This window comes from Cydia amplana, chromosome 7 (genome assembly GCF_948474715.1).
Source record: "Cydia amplana chromosome 7, ilCydAmpl1.1, whole genome shotgun sequence".
NCBI lineage: Eukaryota > Metazoa > Arthropoda > Insecta > Lepidoptera > Tortricidae > Cydia > Cydia amplana.
In genome coordinates, this window is record NC_086075.1 from 4,616,058 (window position 1) to 4,639,480 (window position 23,423).

Sequence of the window (23,423 nt, forward strand, 5' to 3'; positions counted from 1 at the left end):
ATATCAAAATAATCTATCAGTCCTCGTCAACCCTTACTTACTTTTCTTACCTTACGAATCTTACGATTTCTATTTAACCCTGTGAACGTCATGGCTATAGAGTGCAGCGCGTCCTCGTGAACCTTTTCGGAAGGCACGAAGGGCCTTATATATGGGCTGTTGCCGCGCGCGTCATTTAACGTCTTTGGCGATCAAAGGGTTAAAAAAAAGTTATTCCCTCTTTTCACACTAGGTTTACCTTTAGGGCCACCCCACATCTAGCGTCTTTCGAGCGTCGGCGTCTGGTCAGCGCTATGGAAAATGACGTTGCGTCGACGTCGCGTCGACGTTCGGCCATAGAGTTGTAGACGCCGACGCTCGAAAGACGCTAGATGTGGGGTGGCCCTTAGAGTAATTGCATTGCGCATAATTCTTCTTCTTAAGAAACAGTTTAAAAAGGCTTATTACATGAATTACGCTGAATAATTGATATTTATTTTTTAAGAGGTTGACGCAACAAGACAGCAGGTAAATGCCATTATTGGTTATGTAAATGTAAAAAGTAAGTAGTGTTTATCGGAGCGGGTTGCTAGCCAGACTGGTGAGGCTGGGGGGCCCGCTGGCCAGACTGAGGCGGTCTGTTTCCTCGTCCGCCTGGTTGTTGCGCAACTCTTGCAGAGTGTACACGAACTTGGTCCATTCGTCGTGCCGCGGCTGATATTCGCTCTGCAACATAAATAATAGTAGATACAATAAGGAACAATCAGGATTATGAGAACTAGATTGGTAGTAAAGCTTTGGTTTCCTCCGATAGCGGTGCCGTCATATAGCGGCCGTCTCCATACTAAATAATACGGCTAAATATGGGTGTCGTAGTATTTGTATGGAGACGGCCGCTATATGACGGCACCGCTATCGGAGGAAACCAAAGCATAACAGAAAATTTAATACAGCAATGAATCGCGAGAAATTATGTCCCGTTGCTACGGCGGTAGAATTTTACCTATAACTAGGGTAACGTTCCCTCTTTTCACATTATGTGGGCTTTTAAAATTGTGCGTTCCTTTGTCTGAATCGTCGTTACCACTGACCTGTATATAGTTCGGACTGAGTACTTCAACAAAAGTGTGATCAAGAGAAATTAACTAGGGAATCGCATCTCGTTTTATCAAACGTCATTACACAATAATGCCAACGTTACAATGAGCCAATATGACAATACTGTAACTAGTGCGAGTGAGACACAGACCACTGGTTTCCTCCTCTCTTTCGGACTGTTTTCTTCAGTCTCCTATAATCAACTGTCTATCTTGGTGATAAGGTTCAATTCTGATTAGCAAATAAGCATACCCCGGCCGGCGAGAGCAAAAATGCGTCTGCTCCTAGTGCTTAATTAAATATCGACTATTCTATCGACATATGGATGTCGATAGAATAGTCGACTTTTAATTAAGCACAATTTTTTTTGTTTTTAAACTGAGCCATTAGTATTTGTTATTTATTTCAACTTGATACCTCCACGCGTTTCTAAGAATAACCCTAAAACAATGTTAAACTGAATAAATACAAACGCTTGGTTTTAATTTTGTTTACAACAATAATTAATACTTCTGCATATCATAACGGCGGTCCAGTACATCGTGTTGTTTTTATCGACATCGACCAAAGTGTGTGTCCTCGCACTATTAAGCTGTCAACGCATTTTTGCTCTCGCCGGCCGGGGTATGCAAATAAGTGACTCCGGTTCTATGTATCCGTACATCGCTACTGACGCCTGGTACGTACCTCGGCCAGCTCGTACACGGAGATCTTGCCAGCGTCATCGCCCGCCGTGAGGTGCGCGCCGCTCGGCGTCCATGACACGCGGTTGAACGCGCCGCCTTCTGATTGTATCGAAGCTACCGGCACCTGAACATAAACATCACAGTGTATTCACACAGCCGATATAAGAAAGAAAGAAAGAAAGAAAATACATTTATTTATGACAAACACAGATGACAAAAACTTGTTGACAAATATACAATGTATATATAACCTATAGAGCAAATGCCATAAAAGGGTCACAACTCAGCATGTAGCTGGCAAGCCGGCGCTGTTCTTCCGTTGTGACCCAGGCGTACGCCGTTCGACGACGAGGCGGCTATGCTTTAATTAACTAATTAAAAACATATAACTATACCTAAAACATAAAAATTAAACTAAACTATTACATAAAAATTAAACTAAACTATTAATACACTGCAACATTGCGGCAATTGCCGTATCTACAACAGCCCTGACAGCTGTCACTTGGCGTTGACAGCTGTCAGCTGGCCACACGTCACGGCCACGTCACACAGCATGGTACAGAACGGCCATATTTGTGCTATGACACAGCAAGCCACGTGTACATTTTGTGCAGAAAACTTAAAAACTTCCAGCCGTAAAAGTTTTTAACAAACCAAACTATAACCTAAATTATTTTTTTGGAAATGACTAACAATAATGAAAATAAAGTGACAAAATATAGCGCAGAAATGGTTGGCTCATGGGACATAACTACAGACAGAAAAATATAAGTTTATAAGCCTCCCAGACAATACAATCTGATAGCGTACTATTAGAGACAAGTAAACTGCAAATGGGACAGGAATATAAGGGCCTGTCCTGAGCTCTATTGAGGCGTGTCCAGATCATTATTGCTTGCGCGCCTAAAGGCTAGTTCATGCACAGCGCGTAATCTACACTCTCGGTACATTCACTACTAGTTATACCAAGATAAGCTTGGAGGATATAATCAAACGGAGACGACATGTCTGTAATTTTCTGTACAAAACAGTCTGCCGATTTTTGCGGGGGTGGGGAACGTCAAATGTATGCGTAACGTAAAAATAGCCATGTCAGATAAACGTCAGTCCATACATTGTGTATGACCGTTGGCCGCCTATTTTCGACAGAGGGGAAAGCCTGTTAATGGCTACTCCGTTTAGTTGTATCCTCCAAGAAGATAAGTATACAACGATTTAGATAGCCCAGACTGTGCAAGTGTTCTTTTAAACGTTAAACTTCTATGTAATTATGACGTATAAATAACACTTGCATAGTCTGTGCTGTCAAAATCGTCGCACAGTTATCTTAGTCTAAGTTTAGTCATCGAAGAAACTTTAACTCGGAAGACGGCAGATCGATACTTCTTGAGAGGGTTAGAATCGTCTCAATGAGTAAAGTGAGCAGCGGGCGAGGTGTTCAAAATGATCTTGACGCGACTTTATTTTTCAGAGAATAAGAGCGCGTCAAGGTAATTTGAACACCTCACCCTCTTAGCAACTTCTGCTGCTGACTGTACTAGGATAACTGTTGAAAAAAGTACAGTTGACGATAAAATGAAAACATCTTAAAAGCATGTTGATCCAGGGGTAGGGTTTGCATGACGGATCCGAAATGTATGGGAAGATCCGCGAATCCGGATCCAGATCCGGATAGTTTCATACATTCCGGATCCGGATTGCAAACCCTATCCAGGGGTTTAAGCGTGTATAGTTTGTAGCTTTCTAATAGACCCCGAAGGCTAATCCTATTGTCTATTGTTAAGAAAAACCGCTCGTGCCACGTGCCACAACCACCTGTATAAAAAATCGGTACTTCGGTTACTGAGTGCCGGCGAGTCGAACGCTACAGAACCAGTCTAAAATGTGTCATCGAGATGCGTAACAAAGGCGCGTTATCGGAGAGCGCACCTACACTGGTTTTTTAAGCGTCGGACTAGTCCGCGCTCAGGTGCCAAATAGAATAATTAGGACCCTTTTTTGCAGGTAAGTAGCACGTGCGGTTTTACTGAACAATAGACAATAGGATTAGCCTTCGGGGTCTATTAGGGTCTCCCCAGATATATCGACGCGCATTCGGCAAAAGCCGATAGGAAAAAGCTTTATGTCCGCGCAATAAGAGCGAAAAAGCCGTCGACGCGTCGGCAGGCGCCGGCCGATGCGAGCCGACCCGAACGACGACTTTTTCGCTCTTATTGCGCGGACATAAAGCTTTTTCCTATCGGCTTTTGCCGAATGCGCGTCGATATATCTGGGGAGACCCTTAGAAAGCTACAAATTGTACCTCTGTGTCTTGGTTCAGGTTCCACAGGTCGAGGCGCAGCGCGTCGGCCGCCGCAAACAGCGCCGGGTGCGTCGGCGACCAGCGCACGTCCACCACGTAGTCGCCACTGTTCTCGAACGAGTACAGGGCCTTGTTCTCCTGCAACAACATTTGAGCTTTAGAATAGAATAGAATAGAATATGATTTATTTCAGTATAGGTACACAGTTATACAGTACATACACAGGAAGAAAGAAAAAAAAAACTTATAACTAACTTGTACACTGTCACTACACTGAAAAAGGTGAACACTCAGCATGATGCCGGGTCCTACTGGAGTAGTACCTGACGCTGGTCTTCCGTGAACACCTGTCTGTTTAAGAGCCAACAGGAGCTAAGATTTAAATATTTTAGGTAAATATACCCGTCTCGCTAACGGAAGCGGCTCCTAACACTAGTGCGATAAGGACAAGGCGAAACATCCTGCGTAAAAATATCAAAAATCGAGGTTTCGTACTCGACTGTTTCCTCCTCCAAAACTTAACCAATCGTAACCATATTTGGAAATCTAAATGATTATGACATTATCTGTGTCGGACCGTTTTGCTTTTTTGACTAATTGATGTCAGTTTTGAATAGTACGCCTCTCATTGCGGCATAGTCAATTAGGCCATTTTGGCCATTTTTGAAGGGCTCTAGCGCCTTAAAAAACGAAAATATCAAAAAAAGCAAAACGGTCCGACACAGATATTGACAATATTAATCTGTGTTGAAAAAATCATTGCTCTAGCTTCAAAACCCACGGAGGAAACAGTCGAGTACGTTTGTATGGAGAAATGACCACTCCTGTTGGCTCTTAACAAACAGCTGATAAGAGTTGACATTCGATAGGAAGGTTCTCAAGTAGTGGTCGTGGCGAAACGGATTACTATTTATTTCTGTCTATAATGCGGATTGGGTGGAAAAGAGCGCTGGTGGCCTAGCGGTAAGAGCGTGCGACTTGCAATCCGGAGGTCGCGGGTTCGAACCCCGGCTCGTACCAATGAGTTTTTCGGAACTTACGTACGAAATATCATTTGATATTTACCAGTCGCTTTTCGGTGAAGGAAAACATCGTGAGGAAACCGGACTAATCCCAATAAGGCTTAGTTTACCCTCTGGGTTGGAAGGTCAGATGGCAGTCGCTTTCGTAAAAACCAGTGCCTACGCCAATTCCTGGGATTAGTTGCCAAGCGGACCCCAGGCTCCCATGAGCCGTGGCAAAATGCCGGGACAACGCAAGGAAGATGATGAATGCGGATTGGGTGGATCGCGCGACTCGATCAAAATGCAGAGACTTGAGTTCATCTGTTTCATAGACTAGGAATCCTCTAGACTGAGTTTAGAGCAATTATTTCATGAAATCGATGCTGCCAAAAATACGGGGGTGCGGGGGGACGAGGTGAGCGAATCCCGTGCCGTGATTGGTCCGTTCAAAGACACGGACCAATCACGGCACGGGATTGACTCGAAGATGGAGTAAAACTACCGTATAAGTGGCAGAGGGGGTAGCGTTACTATGCTCAGTCTAGAGGATGTCTTGTCTGTGATCTGTTTTGGACGATAGCGACAGCCTCGCCCCGCTTGCCACGCCGCCGCGAGCGTGCGTCCTGTCCCCAGCCTAAAGGTGGACTGATGATCTGAACAAGATGGCAGGAGACCGCACGACAGCAGGCTATGTCCACTGTCCAGTAGTGGACATCAATAATAGTACATTATTGTCGAGGTTCGGAAGTAGCTACTTGCAGGCTGAGGATTCGTTTTAAACGGACGACCTTGATAAACCTATTTGAGACACCTAAATAGTCGCGGTACCCACATTAAGCCTGTAACAGACTATCGCACCGCACCGCGACCTTGGAGCGTCGCACCCATAAGTGAGAGCGAGAAAGAGATAATCTGTTTCACGCTCTCACTTATGGGTGCGACGCTCCAAGGTCGCGGTGCGGTGCGATAGTCTGTTATAGGCTTAATGCTGATCATCTGTTTGGCTGTTTAAGGGACCTATGCCTTAATTTGATATGGCCATTTAAAGTTTTAAAAAGTTTGGAACTCGTTAAATAATGGAATTTGTATGCAACATTGCAGTCCCGAAATCGAGACTGCAATGTTTTTAACTTTTTAATTTTTTGAATGACCATAAACTATGCACTTCGGGACCTATTCTTCAACCGGCAACGTCGACTTTGCCGTCTATTTTTGAGAAAATTACTATTTATTTCTGTCTATAATGTGGATTGGGTGGATCAAAATGCAGAGACTTGAGTTCATCAGTTTTGGACGATAGCGACGGCGCCGCCCCGCTTGCCACGCCGCCGCGAGCGTGCGTCCTGTCCCCAGCCTAAAGGTGGACTGATGATCTGAACAAGAGTAGTGGACATCAATAAAAACACATGTTATACGAGGGGCGGCTGAAATATTCGCGGCCTAAGCTAGAAAAAAAAGAAAGATTAAAAAAAAAACTATGCTACTTTTTCCCCCGCCTCTTTGGGAGTTTAAATATTGCCGCCATTTAAAAAAAAATATTCGTTTTTCGTTCTGTGCGCGGATATACTTAACAATGTCTGTTGAATGCGGAAATTTTGACAAATTTGAACATCGCGCGGTTATTAAGTATCTTGTAAAAAAAGCGGCCAAGTGCGAGTCGGACTCGCCCATGAAGGGTTCCGTATTTAGGCGATTTATGACGTATTAAAAAAAACTACTTACTAGATCTCGTTCAAACCAATTTTCGGTGGAAGTTTACATGGTAATGTACATCATATATTAGAAACCTCAATATCATTTTTAAAGACCTATCCATAGATACCCCACACGTATGGGTCTGATGAAAAAAAAATTTTTGAGTTTCAGTTCTAAGTATGGGGAACCCCAAAAACTTATTGTTTTTTTTTTCTATTTTTGTGTGAAAATCTTAATGCGGTTCACAGAATACATCTACTTACCAAGTTTCAACAGTATAGTTCTTATAGTTTCGGAGAAAAGTGACTGTGACGTACGGCGGACAGACAGACAGACGAATGACGAATCTATAAGGGTTCCGTTTTTTGCCATTTGGCTACGGAACCCTAAAAGCACATGTTATAAATATCCAACCTTAAGGCTCCACAACTTGACGCTCCAGTCCATGCTTGACGTGAGGAACAGGTGGCTCAGGTCCACGGCCCCGCCTGCCTGGTGCGCCGCCACCCCGGTGATGGGGCCTGCGTGGCCTTCCACCATGTCGGTTACACCGGCTCGTTGGCCGTGACGGCAACCTGGGGAAATTATGTAATGAGATATTGAAGATCAAGTAGAAAAAAACCGGCCAAGTGCGAGTCGGACTCGCGCACGGAGGGTTCCGCACCATCAACAAAAAATAGAGCAAAACAAGCAAAAAAACGGTCAATCCAAGTACTGACCCCGCCCGACGTTGCTTAACTTCGGTCAAAAATCACGTTTGTTGTATGGGAGCCCCACTTAAATCTTTATTTTATTCTGTTTTTAGTATTTGTTGTTATAGCGGCAACAGAAATACATCATCTGTGAAAATTTCAACTGTCTAGCTATCACGGTTCGTGAAATACAGCCTGGTGACAGACGGACGGACGGACGGACAGCGGAGTCTTAGTAATCGGGTCCCGTTTTTACCCTTTGGGTACGGAACCCTAAAAACGGTCCTAAAATCTCATTTCATTTCATAAACACAACATTTACCTTCTAGTTTTGAGGCTGTGTCCCTAAACACGTATGTGTTGTCATCATTAGAAATAACTGTAATTCTAGGGATCTCCCAGGGCTGCGAAAACATGTCAAGTGGCTTCACTAAAGATAGGAAATAATTTTTTATTCTCACTAAACCAATGTCCATCCAAGACAAAATTTTTGACATCGCCGTCAGGGAATAGCATAGCGGTGACAGCAACGTCTTGATCTGACGATGCTGCAGCTCCAAGGTCTCTTGAGGTCAGCCTCAAGAGACCTTGGAGCTGCAGCATCGTGACTCAGGTCAGCATGCCGAAAGACCAGGAATAAACCATACAAGTTGCAAAGAAAACTCAGGTCTCCCGAGGCTGGGACTGCTGTCTGCTGCTTTGAAAAACCAGGAGCACATGACTCAACAGGTAAAGTCTTACTAACCAGTGTAGATGTTTCCATCCTCGCTCCCCAAGATAAAGTTGTTGACATCAGCATGAGGGAAGGCCATAGCGGTGACGGCAACGGCCTTGCTCTGACGGTGCTGCAGCTCCAAGGTCTCTTGTGGCTGAGACAGTATGCCGAAAGACCATTTATTCCTGGTCTTTCGGCAGTTGCAAAGAAAACTCGGGCCTCCCGAGGCTGGAACTGCTGTATGCTGCTTCGAGAAACTAGGAGCGCATAAGTCAATAGGTATCTTATCTGACTAACCAGTGTAGATGTTTCCATCTTCGCTCCCCAAGATAAAGTTGTTGACATCGGCGTGAGGGAACGCCATAGCGGTGACGGCAACTGCCTTGCTCTGACGATGCTGCAGCTCCAAGGTCTCCTGAGGCTGGGAGAGCATGTCGAGCGACCAGGAGCACATGCGCCCGTCTGATGAGACGGAGATCAGGTTGTGGGCGTTCTGGCTGCCTACTACTGATAGGCAGTACACTGGATGCTGGATGGAAAAGACAATGTTTGATAGTAGGGATTGATATTTGTAGCTTGTTAATTTGTTATCTACTCATTAGAGCTGCGTTCTCGCGCCCGAGTCCATACTTGAAGTCGCGCTCGAGAACGCAACTCATGCTAGCAGGTTTGGAGTATGTAAAAGTCTAAACATAAACCTAATTTAAACTACTTTTTTATAAATCTAGAGGTTTTGTATAAATAAAGTTTAAGGAACTAAATTTTAAGGACTTTCTTGGGATAGACGTTCAAGGAAAAGGTAGGAATGTTTTAAGTCAGGGTAATTTTAAATTGTATATCTATAACGCCCTTGACTCCCTTGGTCAAAGTGAATGTTTGCTTACCGTGTGTGCGAGCGATGAAAGCGGGGTGCGTTGTACGGGCGTGCGTTTTGGCACGCGGTTGTCCCACAGCACAATCTGGCCTGAGTACGTGCCGCCAAGGATCAGGTTAGGATGGAACCTGACACAAGAAAAGAATTTCAGTATTTTTTATCATCAGTGTCATTGTATGTTGCTGACTAGAATAGACATCTATAATAATAATAAATAATATTTTGACTGTCCTGGCAAATGTGGCGATTAAAACTGACGTGACAGATTGGCAATGGAACATATCTTCCGGCGTCGTCTTCTTAAACTTGGTGTTCCACACCAGACACACGCTGTTATCACTGTTACGGTACGAGGCCAGGAGTAACTCAGGACCACAGAGAGTTTCTTAACTGATCTCGACTAACTTGGCGAATGTTGCGCTCATAACTGGCGACTGGCAATGAAACACATCTTACGGCGTCGTCTGCTTAAACTTGGTGTTCCACACCAGACACACGCCGTTCTCACTGTTACGAGTATGGTACGAGGCCAGGAGTAACTCAGGACCACAGAGAGTTTCTTAACTGATCTCGACTAACCTGGCGAATGTTGCGCTCATAACTGGCGACTGGCAATGGAACACATCTTCCGGCGTAGTCTTCTTAAACTTGGTGTTCCACACCAGACACACGCCGTCATCACTGTTATGGTACGAAGCCAGGAGTAACTCAGGGTGGACCACAGAGAGTTTCTTAACTGATCTCGACTAACCTGGCGAATGTTGCGCTCATAACTGGCGACTGGCAATGGAACACATCTTCCGGCGTCGTCTTCTTAAACTTGGTGTTCCACACCAGACACACGCCGTCTGGGTCATGTGGCGCGTCATCGCTGTTATGGTACGAGGCCAGGAGTAGCTCAGGGTGGGCCGCGGACCAGTCCAGGCAGGTGACGCAGCGGCCGCGCGACCAGCGCTCATCGTAAAACGTGCGGACGAGGGACAAACGCGCGTCGGATTTGTCGTCCCTGCGGAGGTAATCCTAGTTTGAGTTTGATGACAATTTTGAAATCAAGTAATTAGTACATCGATAAGTGCGAGTTAGATTCGTGCACATAGGATTTCATACCATTGCATATCGCTTGAAAAATTATTTAATGTCAATTGTGTCAAAATAACTTATCTTTATCATCTAATAGAATAGTCACTAGATCGTCGCCATCGTCGGTCTACTAAGCGTTTTGGGGTTTTCCCAAGCTGCATCTTCCATGTGTGTGAAGTTACCCACAAGGCACTTATAGAGCGACACCAGAGCGGCGTGCGTATTTGCACGCAATGTGAAAACCGCCTTGGATTTCTACCTAAGCGGCGTAGTTTGAAGGAGACCTTGGCTTGACAGTGATAGCCTCCTAAGGCCCAAGGTCCTTTGGTGCCTATTCAGTTCGATGTAATTTAAACCATGTTCAATTGGAACAGAGTCGCTTTTGCTTTGTTTCGTTCAATTTCAACTCTATTTCTTACAATTTAGGTTCATATTTCTGCGATACATTTTGGATGTTTCGTTTGTATGGCTGGGCCTTAGGAGGGAAACCTGGAACTGTCTGTTGTGTTACTCACTGCGCTGTATCGCCGTCGCCGCCGCCGGTGTAATCGGTGTAGATATCCACGGACTCGCCGAGCGCGCGTTCGATGACACGCCCGGCCTTGGTGATGAAGCGCTGGAACTCCGCCGACAGCATGATCGTGTGCTTCTCGTCGGCGCTCAGCTCGCGAACTGGAAGTGACCTTGGTTTTTATGGTAGCCTGGTAGGCATGGAGTTATGTCGTAGTCATAAATATGAAAAAAACGTAAATTGAAGGGATCCACTTCTAAAGTGCGAGTAAGTATAAGTACGCAAGTTTATTTTCTATAACTAAGGAATCTCGTCCTCTGATTACTTTTTTGGTCTTCATTCAATAATTACTGTCTGCCGCAAGGGAGTTACAGTACAACATAAGCATAACCATCTTCCAATCCAAGTAACAGCCAGACGTAGCCAATTTCGTAGAAATATCGACAAGTAAATGTATTGCAATGCTCACCTTTTTAGGGTTCCGTAGCCAAATGGCAAAAAACGGAACCTTTATAGATTCGTCATCTTTTTCTCCGAAACTATAAGAACTATACTGTTGAAACTTGATAAGTAGATGTATTCTGTGAAGTGTGTATTCATTAAGATTTTCACACAAAAATAGAAAAAAAAACAATAAATTTTTGGGGTTCCCCATACTTCGAACTGAAACTCAATTTTTTTTTTCATCAAACCCATACGTGTGGGGTATTTATGGATAGGTCTTCAAAAATGATATTGAGGTTTCTAATATCATTTTTTTCTAAACTGAATAGTTTGCGCGAGAGACACTTCCAAAGTAGTAAAATGTGTGCCCCCCCCCCCCCCCTGTAACTTCTAAAATAAGAGAATGATAAAACTAAAAAAAATATATGATGTACATTACCATGTAAACTTCCACCGAAAATTGGTTTGAACGAGATCTAGTAAGTAGTTTTTTTTAATACGTCATAAATCGCCTAAATACGGAACCCTTCATGGGCGAGTCCGACTCGCACTTGGCCGCTTTTTCTCTTTCTCGTTTTCTTTCTTTTCCAGCGGGGCAGCAGTCACCGCAGGCTGGACTTTTTTAACCGTCGCGTCGACAGCCCGTGCGATAAGATGCCGGGAGCAACTTTAACCTACAGTCTCACTCTTAAAGCAAGTCGAGCATCGAGAGATTTCGAAAAAACGTTATATCTCACCTTTCTTTTCCTTTTCCTCTTCCTTCTTCTCAGGTGGGGCAGCAGTGACCGCGGGCTGGACTTCCTTGACCGTCGGCAGGCCGTGGGGCAGGATGCCGGGGGGGAGCTTGCCGTGGAACGCATCCTCGTCTTCGCCTTGCCGAGCGCCGTCGCCGTCGAATGTAAGCACTGGACGGTGAATAAGAATGGCCCTTCCCGGGGGGGTAGGTGTGTACTTCGGCTGATTTATTGCCACGGGAAAGAGAGCCTTAAGGCTTCGCATTTAAGGTTCAAAGTGTATAATTTATGTAGGTAAAAATAAAAACGTTTGTTCGAATAATAAATCAGCCGGTTTTTTATTACGATAATAGATTCGTGAAGTTTTAATAAAGCAGTTTGTTACGACTCGAATTAAGAAATTGTTTCATGATCAGTTAATAACTTATGTTCATAAAACTTCACAAAAATATTTGTTTAGTGTTGTTTGTGTAGTTTTTTGTGAGTCTACGTGTGATGGAGCTACGGTGAACGGAAATATTTACTCTTGAAACAGACCAATAGAAATATGTACGCAGCATACAAAAATTAATTATGAAAATGCGTTTTTAACTGAAAAATTGAACATTATCTGTTGGTTTTTCAACGTATCGAAAATTACTGTCCTAATAATGCAATGAATGAATATTATAGGTAGGTACAATACTATGTCAATGCTACATACACACCTCTAGGTATAATGGTAGCTAGTACATGGATCTAATATAATGATGAAAAATGTGTTAAACTGAATGTATAATATTACTGAGGAATGTTAGCACAATGTGAACCACGTACTACATTACTGAGCTACGGTGAAAATGACAGAAATTATGTATGAGAATGAAATCCTAGAAATCATGTTTGAAAAAGAATAGCTACAGCAATTTGCAAAGGTGTTTTTATTTACAATAAAATAAATCAAGTTGAAGAGATCGCCATCTAATCGGGTTAGGTAGACTTTTGCCCTAATTTATATCGATACCCTAGTTCACACTCGTACTACTTACCTACGGAGAAAATGTTGTTGTAATGGGTTTGGCCGGTCGAAGTATTTAGCAGATGGCGCCATCATAGCTTGCCCTGTCAATTCCTAGAATAGTGCCAAATTTTTGTTCTTTTAATGCCCTCTATGCCAGCCCTTTAAGGCAAATCTCATAGAAAAAGGGGCAAGCTATGATGGCGCCATCTATGCAAACCTTTGACAGTTGCCAACCCCATTGTATAGTACCTTAGTGCACAAAAACAGTCTCAATTACAACCAAGTTTTCCGGGTATTTAGTACGAGTGTGAATTAGAGTATCAATATGGGCGATTCAAGTTATTATTGATCTACAAATGGAAAATTAAAATAAATCGTAATATAGAAGTTACAAATTACTGTAGCTATTCCCGAAATGTGAGACGTTTCATATTTGTCACAACAAGAATATATTTCTTATTTAGGTTTGTACAGGTTCATAATGTAATAGAATATATGTGAAACTCGTCGTAATTAAATTTCGTTGTGACAAACAGGAACCCATGTGTAAATTGTGTACTTAAAATTTGTCAGAGTTTAGAATCTACTTGAAAGCAGGAAGGATACTAGCTATATTTCCGTTTGAAATATCAAATGAAGCGAACATCTTTTCATTCTATCGTCGAATTTAACTTATACGATTCCGGTAAGTATGTCCATTAAATAAACCACTCTATAAATATGTGAATTGCAAAGTAATCATTATTTACAGTCAAAATATAACATATTAATATTATAACTTATAAGTAAATAAATTTTATGACTTTAGTTAGTTATTTAGAATGGCCAAGCAGTAGTGTTGCATTAATTCTATATTAAGCGCGTAGTTTATTTATTTACGGAAAAACTTAACGGAATGTATAAGCGCAAAAAAACTAGATGTGCGACTATAAAAATCTTATCATTAAAAAGCAACACTGTGATGGCTTAATTAAACTAGAATGCACAAACAAACTTCCTGAGCTCTCCACTAGAGAGATACATGATTTATATACGTATAAAAATATAAATAAAATCATATCTTACTAGATATACGATGATTTGTGTCATGCATTCACACAGATGTTCTGTTACATGCAAAATATTTTGTATCTGGCTTGTAACAATTAAAAAAAACGCGGTGACAAGATCACTTCGAAAAAAATTGAATTCTTGTCAATGTGCATGCATACAGGATATTTGTAGTTACTTGTATAAATTCACGGTAGGTATTTTAAATTTCGTAAGCACTAAATCAAAACTAAAAGCTACCATTTCAAAATATATCCAGTATACAACCTACATATGAATTAATATCAGCTATGTGCCGTTAAATGTTGTTGTTAGCATCTAAGGTAATATAAATAGCGTTAAATATATAGATATGATGTATGTTACAACACAAACATGCTGTGACAGGCGCTACCAAGGGCAAGTTAATCACAAAGACATGTTCCGATTTGAAACCTACCTGTAAACTCGTCCTCCCACTCTAAACCCGGGTTTAGATTGTACTCATCTTGAAAAAGGGAGGAAAAACAAAAAATGTCAGTATCTTTTTATATAAAAAAAACACTATACATAGATTTAGCAAACAGTGCTTTAATGTACAGCATGACGTTAGATCGGTGCTTGTTAGTTCGAGAGCGTGATATGATACGGCGCCCCATACTTCCACCATAGAGATACACATATACTGCGCCGTGTGGAGAACTCTGGAAGGCCACATCTGACACGACGGACATCTGAACTTACACTTCACTCGTCTCGATACCCCACCCTTAGATATTTCAGATTTCTTGATAAAAAATAAAATAATAGCTAGTATGATCGCATGGGATTGGCCGGATGAAGTGTTTTACAGGTGGCGACAGCACATTTACCTGGCAATACTACGAAGTGTCTAATCCTTGTTTTTTTATGGCCCGGATGCTAGCTCCTAAGCTAGCGTCTCCCGAACGTCTAGTCAAGTGAGTCAATTATATGGCTGCTGCTCGACGCAACGTTGACGCAACTGCGCAGCGACGCCTTTTCCATAGCGCTGACTAGACGCCGCCGACACTCAAAAGACGCCAGTGTGGGGTGGTTCTTAAGCCTAATCTCAGAGAATAAAACTAGAGCATGGTGGCGCCATCTGTACAAACCTTTGACAGTTGCCAACCCCATTATATCGAGTAATCTGAAATTATCGCCTAAACCGTGTTAGTAGGAAATAACTAGAAGCGTGGATAGTCTATTTACAACTATCGAGATGAAAACTATTAGATATATTACAACCGACACCAAGTTATGGGACAGAGATAAAACATTAACGGTTAAACAAACGGGAGGAATAATGACTTACCGTAGTAGTCGGTTGCGTGTGCTAGAACGAGACAAAAAATAAACACTTTCGTCAGTCAATATAGCGTGTGGCGAAACTTGATATATCTACGTGTCTATATATTGCGCCCCGATTATATTTACATATAACCTTCCGTATAATGTGGATGATATTCACAAATGACATTATTGCGGCCAGTCAAAAAAAATCATTCAGTCAATTCATATTTCATGTGAATCCAATAATTAACGTTAAATATTCAAGTAACCGAGTCAGTCTCAGAAATTTCACATTTTAGTGACAAATAAAAGTTAGATAAAGCATTAAGATCTTAGCAACGATATGACACCACTGAGAAGTAGGGTCGTTTTGTACAAAGTGTGACTTCACGACAAGCCAATGGGGTTGGCAACTGTCAAAGGTTTGCATAGATGGCGCCATCATAGTTTGCCCCTTTTTCTATGAGATACGGCTTAAAAGCTGGCATCCAAGGCATTAAAAAAAAAACAAAAAATTGACACCATTCTAGGGATTGACAGGGCAAGCTATGATGGCGCCATCTGCTAAATACTTCGACCGGCCAACCCCATTTCGCACACACACATACTCACTTATCGGGAGCTCACTTAGTAGGGAGCTCCTTAAATTGTGAATGTGTGCGTGTCAAGCGTAAACACGAGGAAATTGTCCCGTTATGCAATCATTTTGTCTTAGTGACCATACATTTGACCTATCTTTCAATTCTGTGGATTATACAATAAATTTAAATGGACGCCAAGGATTATTGACGTTTCAACTTGGACATAAATGATTTTGTATGTCCGACTAATCTCGTCTACAGGTCGCATTACTCCACTGACTGTCGTGAATTTTGTGAGCATATTTGATAATTATATAGAATTTGTTGTCGACCTATTTTTGGGTATCTTACAATCTAACTTTTTTTAACTAACCGCAAGAATTCGAGTAGGGTGTTCATTAATTTGTTAATCATGTTATGGATGGACCCCATGCAGTGAGACATGCGTGACACATGTTTTCATCCCGAGTTGAAATGGCAAAAATAATTCAGTCACAAAAAATATCACAAATTCATGCAATGTTCAATATAAAAATATGAATTTTATATCTTTGGAAAAGTTAGAAAATCAACCCATTTTCATGTATTTTATAATCATTTTTTTAAGTCCAAAAACAAAAGGAAAAAAAAATATTACAATTTTCCAAGGTTGTATTGAATACTAATATATTGAATAGTAACTATAATCAAATTAAAAGTTTTAATATAGATCAAAATATATTGTAGAAGAGGTGTAAGAAAAAATGTGCCTCCGAGTTTGAGAGGCGAACTAGATGGCGCTATACGGCCACGGCGCCCTGATTTGTGATCGGTAACTTAATTGTAAAAGTTTTGGCAACCAGCTACCGCATAATTTACGGGACTGTACAGCGACATCTATTTCAGCAGTTAACAAATTAGAGGTACGAGTTTTTCTTACACTTTATACCTCTTTTACTATTTAATGAACTCTTTGATTAGATGCTTTGGTATAATTTCGAAAATGAAATAATTCCGAATGTAACCTGCTTTAAAACTTAAGGTTTACGCAGTAGTTTTCCAGAATTACTTCATTTGAAATAGACTAAATCACCTTGCAATTTTTTTTTCTAAACTTAAACATCTGAAGAAATGTTCATATAACTTTAAGTAATGGAAAAATGTACTCTAACCCAACGTTATAAAGTATTGTTTACCTTTGCGCGGCCTCCACCAGTCCTCCATGTATCCTGCAAGCGGTGACGCATTGGAAGAGCCTTGTTTTATGTCAGCACAAACACAAACATTGCACCAAACATTCATACAGTATTTACTTTTGGTCGATTCACAACACATAGGACGTCACGAAACATAAATTGTTTGTACGAACTGAATTTTGAATGATACTTGTGGTCTGAATAAAACATGATAAATATACAAAAATCCTCTATTTTCCAATATCGTCTTATTTTCAATGTTTTTTTTTTATTAAATGAAGTAAAAATATTTTTTATAATGTTAAAATATTCAGAAAGGAAAATGGGGCGTAACTACGTTTGTATGTATAGTAATACTATTACTTATTCTGTGGTATAGTGGTCGTCCACTTTCCTCTTATGACATTTTAACCAGCGAATAACTATATAGTGCGTCTACGCAGTCTGTATCAATTTGGCAGCTGCAAAGTGAAGCCTATAGTGCCACTGCCATACTTTGCCGCTGCCAAGTCGGTGCAAATAGCTTGGCTTTATAAAATTACCAAAAATAGTTTAATTCAGACAGCAAGATGAAATGCCAAAACAAATAGAAGGAGCGAAAAGTAAATACTGTCGGACTACAGATGCCATCGGTTATGAGAGGCGTCACTTGCAAATAAAAATTGATTAATGAACGTTACAAAATATTGGGGTTAATTATAACGCACTTGCAGGTAAACCTAGAGTTTTAAATGAATTTGCCGCAAAGTTTTGACTCTGGCTGTAAATGATGATATACTAAGCCGGTATTCACATTAGATGCGGACCCTAATAACGCCGTTCTGGTGTGGGAGGGGGACACCGCTATAAGCATCCACCCAGCTGCAAAAGTGCATAGTGGATATGCATTTTTGCAGCTTGCTGTACATTGTACTGTCTCGCTCATACACCGGAGCGGCGAGCAGATCTATCGACATATTCTACATCAGTGTGAAAACCGCTTAACTCCTTCTAAATACGTAGTTTGTCTCGTTACTAAAATTAAATCTAATTAAATTAAATTTTATTCTAACAACATCTTTTCTCTAACTAATTAAACTAATAGGGAATACTTTTTATACAAATAATAATGCAAAGAGGAAATTTTAGTCTATAATACACCAAGTTTGTACGTAAAAACGTACGTGTTGATTTCAAAGGCTAAATAGTTCTACACATAGGTATATACAGATGGTGTGAAGTTCTAATCTAATAAGATCTGTGGTTCAGATTTACGATATTATTGACAAATAACATTTAAAAATCATGGTAATGCATGCAAATGTGTTAACATTTAGGGGGGTTAGAATTAGAACACAAAAAGATGAGTGGGTTAAAAATTAAAGTTAAAATATTTGCAAATGGCCTAGTTAATACCAGCACCCGACATCGCTGTTAATAAAACTTCACTTGTATACAGTTCTTAAAAAAGAGCAAAATAAAATCATCAAAATCATGTTGCTCTTACCAAAACCAACCAATTTCTCTTTCAATGAGTCGTAGGGAGAAAGGCTTAACAGGACATAGAGTAAGTTGAATAATATAATTTACGTACGAGGGGTATTCAAAATATTCTCGGTATGAGAATGAAAACAAACAAGTACGAAAAGTTTGATATTTTTATTTTTCAATATACTCCCCCCCTATGTTCATACACTTAAAAGATCGATCAATTATTTTTATTAATCCTGCATAAAAATATTTTTTATCTTTGGTGTAAAAATGCTCCTCCACTGCCGCCTTCAATGCTTCATCATCGGAAAATTTATTTCCACGCAGATCCTTTTTAAGATTGGGGAACAAAAAGAAGTCGCTGGGGGCTAAGTCCGGACTATACGGTGGGTGAGTAACAGTTTCAAACCCACATTCAACAATAGCTGCCTTGGCAATATGAGCAGTATGGACGGGGGCGTTGTCATGCAGAAGCATAACACCTTTGGTTAACTTTCCTCGCCTCTTTTCTTTGATTGCATCCTTTAATTGACGTAGAATGTTAGCGTAGTACTGTCCTGTGATATTTACACCTTTTTCTTTATAATCGATCTGTAATACTCCTTCACAATCCCAAAATATCGTGGCCATGACCTTGCCAGCTGAAGGGATGACCTTGAACTTCTTGGGATGAGCTGAACCCTTAATGTGCCACTGCATGGACTCTTGTTTACTCTCTGGGTCATAATGATGAACCCAGGTTTCATCTCCAGTAACTATTCTTTGCAGCACCTCATCAGGATTTTCACCGCACAGGTCAATAAAATCGGAACAACAAGCTACACGCATGCCTTTTTGAAGCCGAGTCAGCATTCGCGGAACCCATCTTGCACTTACTTTTGACATATTAAGATGGTCATGGATAATATCATGTATGGTACCAATAGAGAGATTGGTTACTTGTGCTATAGATTTTACCTTCACTCGACCATCTTCCAATATAAGTTTTTCCACTTTATCAATATTTTCTTGTGAAGTAGCTACTACAGGCCGGCCAGGTCTAGGGTCGTCTTCAACACTCTCCCTTCCACGTTTAAACTCGCTTGACCACTTTTGAATGGTAGATAAAGAAGGAGCAGACTCACGGTAAACACAATCCATTTCCTCTTTTATGGTTTTTTGATTTTTACCCTGTTTTGTCAAGAATTTTATCACGCATCGATGTTCTAATTTAGTTAACATTGTCAATTCCCACATGATGTTCATGTTTGTTCAGCAATTGCAGAAAAACAAAAGAACATCTCGCTTCGAATTATACTTTTTTTAAATGTCAATGAATAAACCTTAGCGGCCAGTAACGAAAGAAATTTTAGAAGAGGTTGTAAGATATCAATACCGAGAATATTTTGAACGCCCCTCGTATAAGACAAAACCCCTTCAGGTTTGGTAAGCGCAACAAAACCATAAATGTACAAAAATTCACAATGGGATTAACGTTTTGATAAACTTCACAGTACAACCCATACATTTTCATTTTTATACGATAATCAAAATAAGTTTCAGTATACACCTCCCCAAAATGTTGTTATATTTTTTAAAGGGCCCTCCACATTTAGGAAGTATAATAGGCGTCAAAGTCGTGGACAGACTAAAATGAATTAGTAGAGTTTCTGCTATCTTTATCGCGGGGCATAACATCGAAAAAAATCGGGGACACCTTTTAATCTAATCCACACTTGACGTTCATGGCTTTACGTAAATGTGTAGGGCCCTTAATAAATGATTATTTTAAAACTTTGCTAATATAGTTGACTTGGATGGTTGAGTTTAGATGGTCCTTTCACCTAAAACCCACTATAATTATACCTAATCTACCCAAAAACAAAGTCGTCAAATTCAGTGTCCTTTTTTCAGTCTGCTAACTAACTAGATCCAGCATTACTATTATAACTTTATTGTTCTCCTTTTAGCCCAAATATTAAGAATATTTTTCATAACACTTTATACCCAAGAAACTGACTGTTTAAATAGTTCGGGAAACTTACCATCTCTGATCTCAGTTATCCCCGAGGTGGTTGTCTGAGTCTGCTTAGCGTAGGTGACGTTCTCTTTTGGCGGAATGTCAGTAGACTGCACCGATATGATTTGCAGCTGAGCTGCTTTCTTAGGTCCCCTGTAACCAAGAGCAATCATTTCAACGTTTAACCCCTCGAGTCCCAGAGATCTAAAATAGCCAGCCACAAACTGACCTTGAGATTATAACATTAGTGTTGAGTTTAGACTGTCATTGCTGGAAAGATATTGCGGCTATAGGCGTCAAGGGGTTGGTAAGAAGTCAATCAACCAAAATAGACTGTTTTAGGGTTCCGTACCCAAAGGGTAAAAAACGGAACCCTATTACTAAGACTTCGCTGTCCGTCCGTCTGTCCGTCCGTCCGTCTGTCATCAGGCTGTATCTCATGAACCGCGATAGCTAGACAGTTGAAATTTTCTCAAATGATGTATCTCTGTTGCTACTATAACAACAAATACTAAAAATAAAATAAATATTTAAGGGGGGCTCCCATACAACAAACACGATTTCTTGCTCTATTTTTTGTTGATGGTGCGCGTGCGTGCGCGAGTACGACTCGCACTTGGCCGGTTTTTACTGACCCCTGTGGAGGGCTGTGTGTGTGCAGGCTGGTTTCCGGCGAGGCGGTCTGCGGGGGTGTGAGCGACTGCATGGAGGATAACGACGACAGCACATCCTTCACAGGAGCTACTCCGAGCGATGACAGCATTTCGTCCAGGTCGCGACGGCTGTCCAGGCTGGACGTAGTAGACGCTCTGGCCTATGTGAAATGATTACATCAAACCATCAGTATGCGGCTATGAAGTTGTAATGCTTTTTACCAAAGGAATTTGAACCTTCTATTCAGTATGAAGCATCTATTTTCATATTACTACAAACATAAATAAGTTAAAGCTTGTGTTGAGTACTCAAAGTAGAGAACTAGTTTCCCAGCTGTATGCTGTATGTTTTGTTTTTTTAGATTGTAAAATTGTAGTGTTTGTTTACATTCTTTTAAATAACTAATACACCAGAACAATGAAAATATATCGCGTTAGACCCCTTGTAAATGAATGAATGTAAAATTAAATATATCAGACCACCGGTTTGGAGAATATATTCTGCATTAAATACATTTATATTTTCATTTCATTTTTTTAAACAGATATGTAAAAGACAAACTGCCTATTAACAGTTTATGAATTTACCAGTGCTTCCTCTGCATCTTTTTGTTCTTTCTCGCGACGCCGACGATCCTTTTCTTCTCTCAAAGCTTGGAGCTTTGCTTTCTTGCGCTCCAGCTCCGCCTTGCGGTCTGACATGCTCGACATGGCTGCTTCTGTAAATGTCATGATTCAACATACACAATATAACTTATTAGTACAATAGTAATACATATATTTAAATATAGCAATTTGTAAGATTAGATAAAAGAAAAAATTACAAGTTATTCCTCAGTGTGTTAATGTGCAGTAGCAAATAAGGGTTCATGGCTCAGTAAAGCCTGACCAGGAATATATGGTCACGCGCCATGTTGCGGAATTTCACTGGAACTATTTTTTTCATACTATATTGAACTGTCACCCCATACATGAGAATAACAGCGCCCTCTTGACAATGATCATATATTACTGGCCATGCTTTACATAAAAATACAAGTAAGCCTAGAGCCACAGGCGACTCTCTTTTATGACAGGCGAAAGTGTGACATGAATACAAGCTCTAGCTTTATACTCCTTGTATTTATACTACTGCCTTGTAGTTGCAGTTGTCCAATAGTTGCAATATCCAGGGCTGACCTTCTCAAATCTTTAAAAAAACTAATATGTACATAATGTACACAAACTACAAAGGTAGCTCTGGATTCTCTGGAATCATACTTACAAAATGTATGCAAATTTTCAATAAAATAATTCAATTTTCTCTTCATGTACAAGTTTTTAATGAACAAACTAAAACTGGAATGTTGGAATAAACTTAGCAGTAACAACTGTTAAATTTAAACCACTTAGAGCGGCTTTCATAAATATCAATCCTATTGACAGTTCCACCTCTGATGTCACCACCCGCATAACTTAAATGATGGGACTCCAGTGATTCATTGCAAGCCTATAAGAATATCAATGTCGATGCCTTACCTTATTTGTTATCCGTAGATTAGAAAATGCGCACCATTTTAAACCAACTTATTCAATAAATAGCCACAAGAACGTGGCACAAAACCAATAACGGGATTGAGAAAAGTGTAGAAAACAATCGACGATTACGACAAATAAACTTCTCCGGTATTTCAGAATTGAGTTAGGATAATAAGTTGCTCTATGTTGCAATAAAATCTTAAGTTATCGCTATGTTATTTTCAAAATGTGGATCAAAATATGCGAAAAATCAATCGGCCGTAGTGGTACGACATATTTTGGGAGAAGACTTGAATGTTACCACTATAATAAATAACAATTTCATGTTCAATTATTAACGTTCCTAATTATGGATTATAAGCTACCCCTGCCAAAGTTTATGTACGTTTATTAAGATAATGATTCATTTTGAACAAATTATGTTCGTCAATTTACTAAAATGCCTTGCATAAAATTACAGTTCGTCATTGTTTTTCTTAATGGTAATATTATTAAAAAATAAATAGCATGCGTTTTGAAATCAAATCGTGTGCTGAAAATATGTATTTTCTTTAAATAAATATAAGTAATAACAAGTAAAGAATTATATTGACACAAAATGTAATTGTGTGTATTCTGTAATTCAATAAATCGTCAGTATTTTTTTGAGCTTTATAATATTAAAAATATTGATAGACAGGTGTTGACATTCTGAATAAAACATATGGTAAGGTATTTGAACTGTCCGTAATACTAATATCAAATTCAACTTCTTTAATATTTATTTATTGGTTTTTGGCAATTCCAAAAACTTTGTCAAGTTTTCCGTGGTACATAAATCCACTTAAAATATATTAATTCATTCACAGTGGTTTATTAGTACATATATCT

The 23,423-nt window shown here is 40.2% G+C and overlaps 1 protein-coding gene across 1 annotated transcript; it reads right to left on the reverse strand.

The window, feature by feature from the left end:
• Positions 1 to 549: 549 nt before the first annotated feature.
• LOC134649357 (cytoplasmic dynein 1 intermediate chain) lies at positions 550 to 22,827 on the reverse strand. The gene is made up of 16 exons (XM_063504071.1): positions 22,554 to 22,827; positions 21,624 to 21,754; positions 21,018 to 21,196; positions 20,408 to 20,535; positions 16,914 to 16,946; positions 15,180 to 15,200; positions 14,307 to 14,354; positions 11,821 to 11,988; positions 10,644 to 10,800; positions 9,800 to 10,054; positions 9,059 to 9,176; positions 8,472 to 8,703; positions 7,182 to 7,342; positions 4,069 to 4,206; positions 1,765 to 1,887; positions 550 to 705 (listed from the first exon to the last, which is right to left on the reverse strand). Exons 2-16 carry the CDS (start codon positions 21,744 to 21,746, stop codon positions 553 to 555), a joined length of 2,037 nt encoding a protein of 678 aa, XP_063360141.1. The 5' UTR covers positions 21,747 to 21,754; positions 22,554 to 22,827; the 3' UTR covers positions 550 to 552.
• Positions 22,828 to 23,423: the final 596 nt, after the last annotated feature.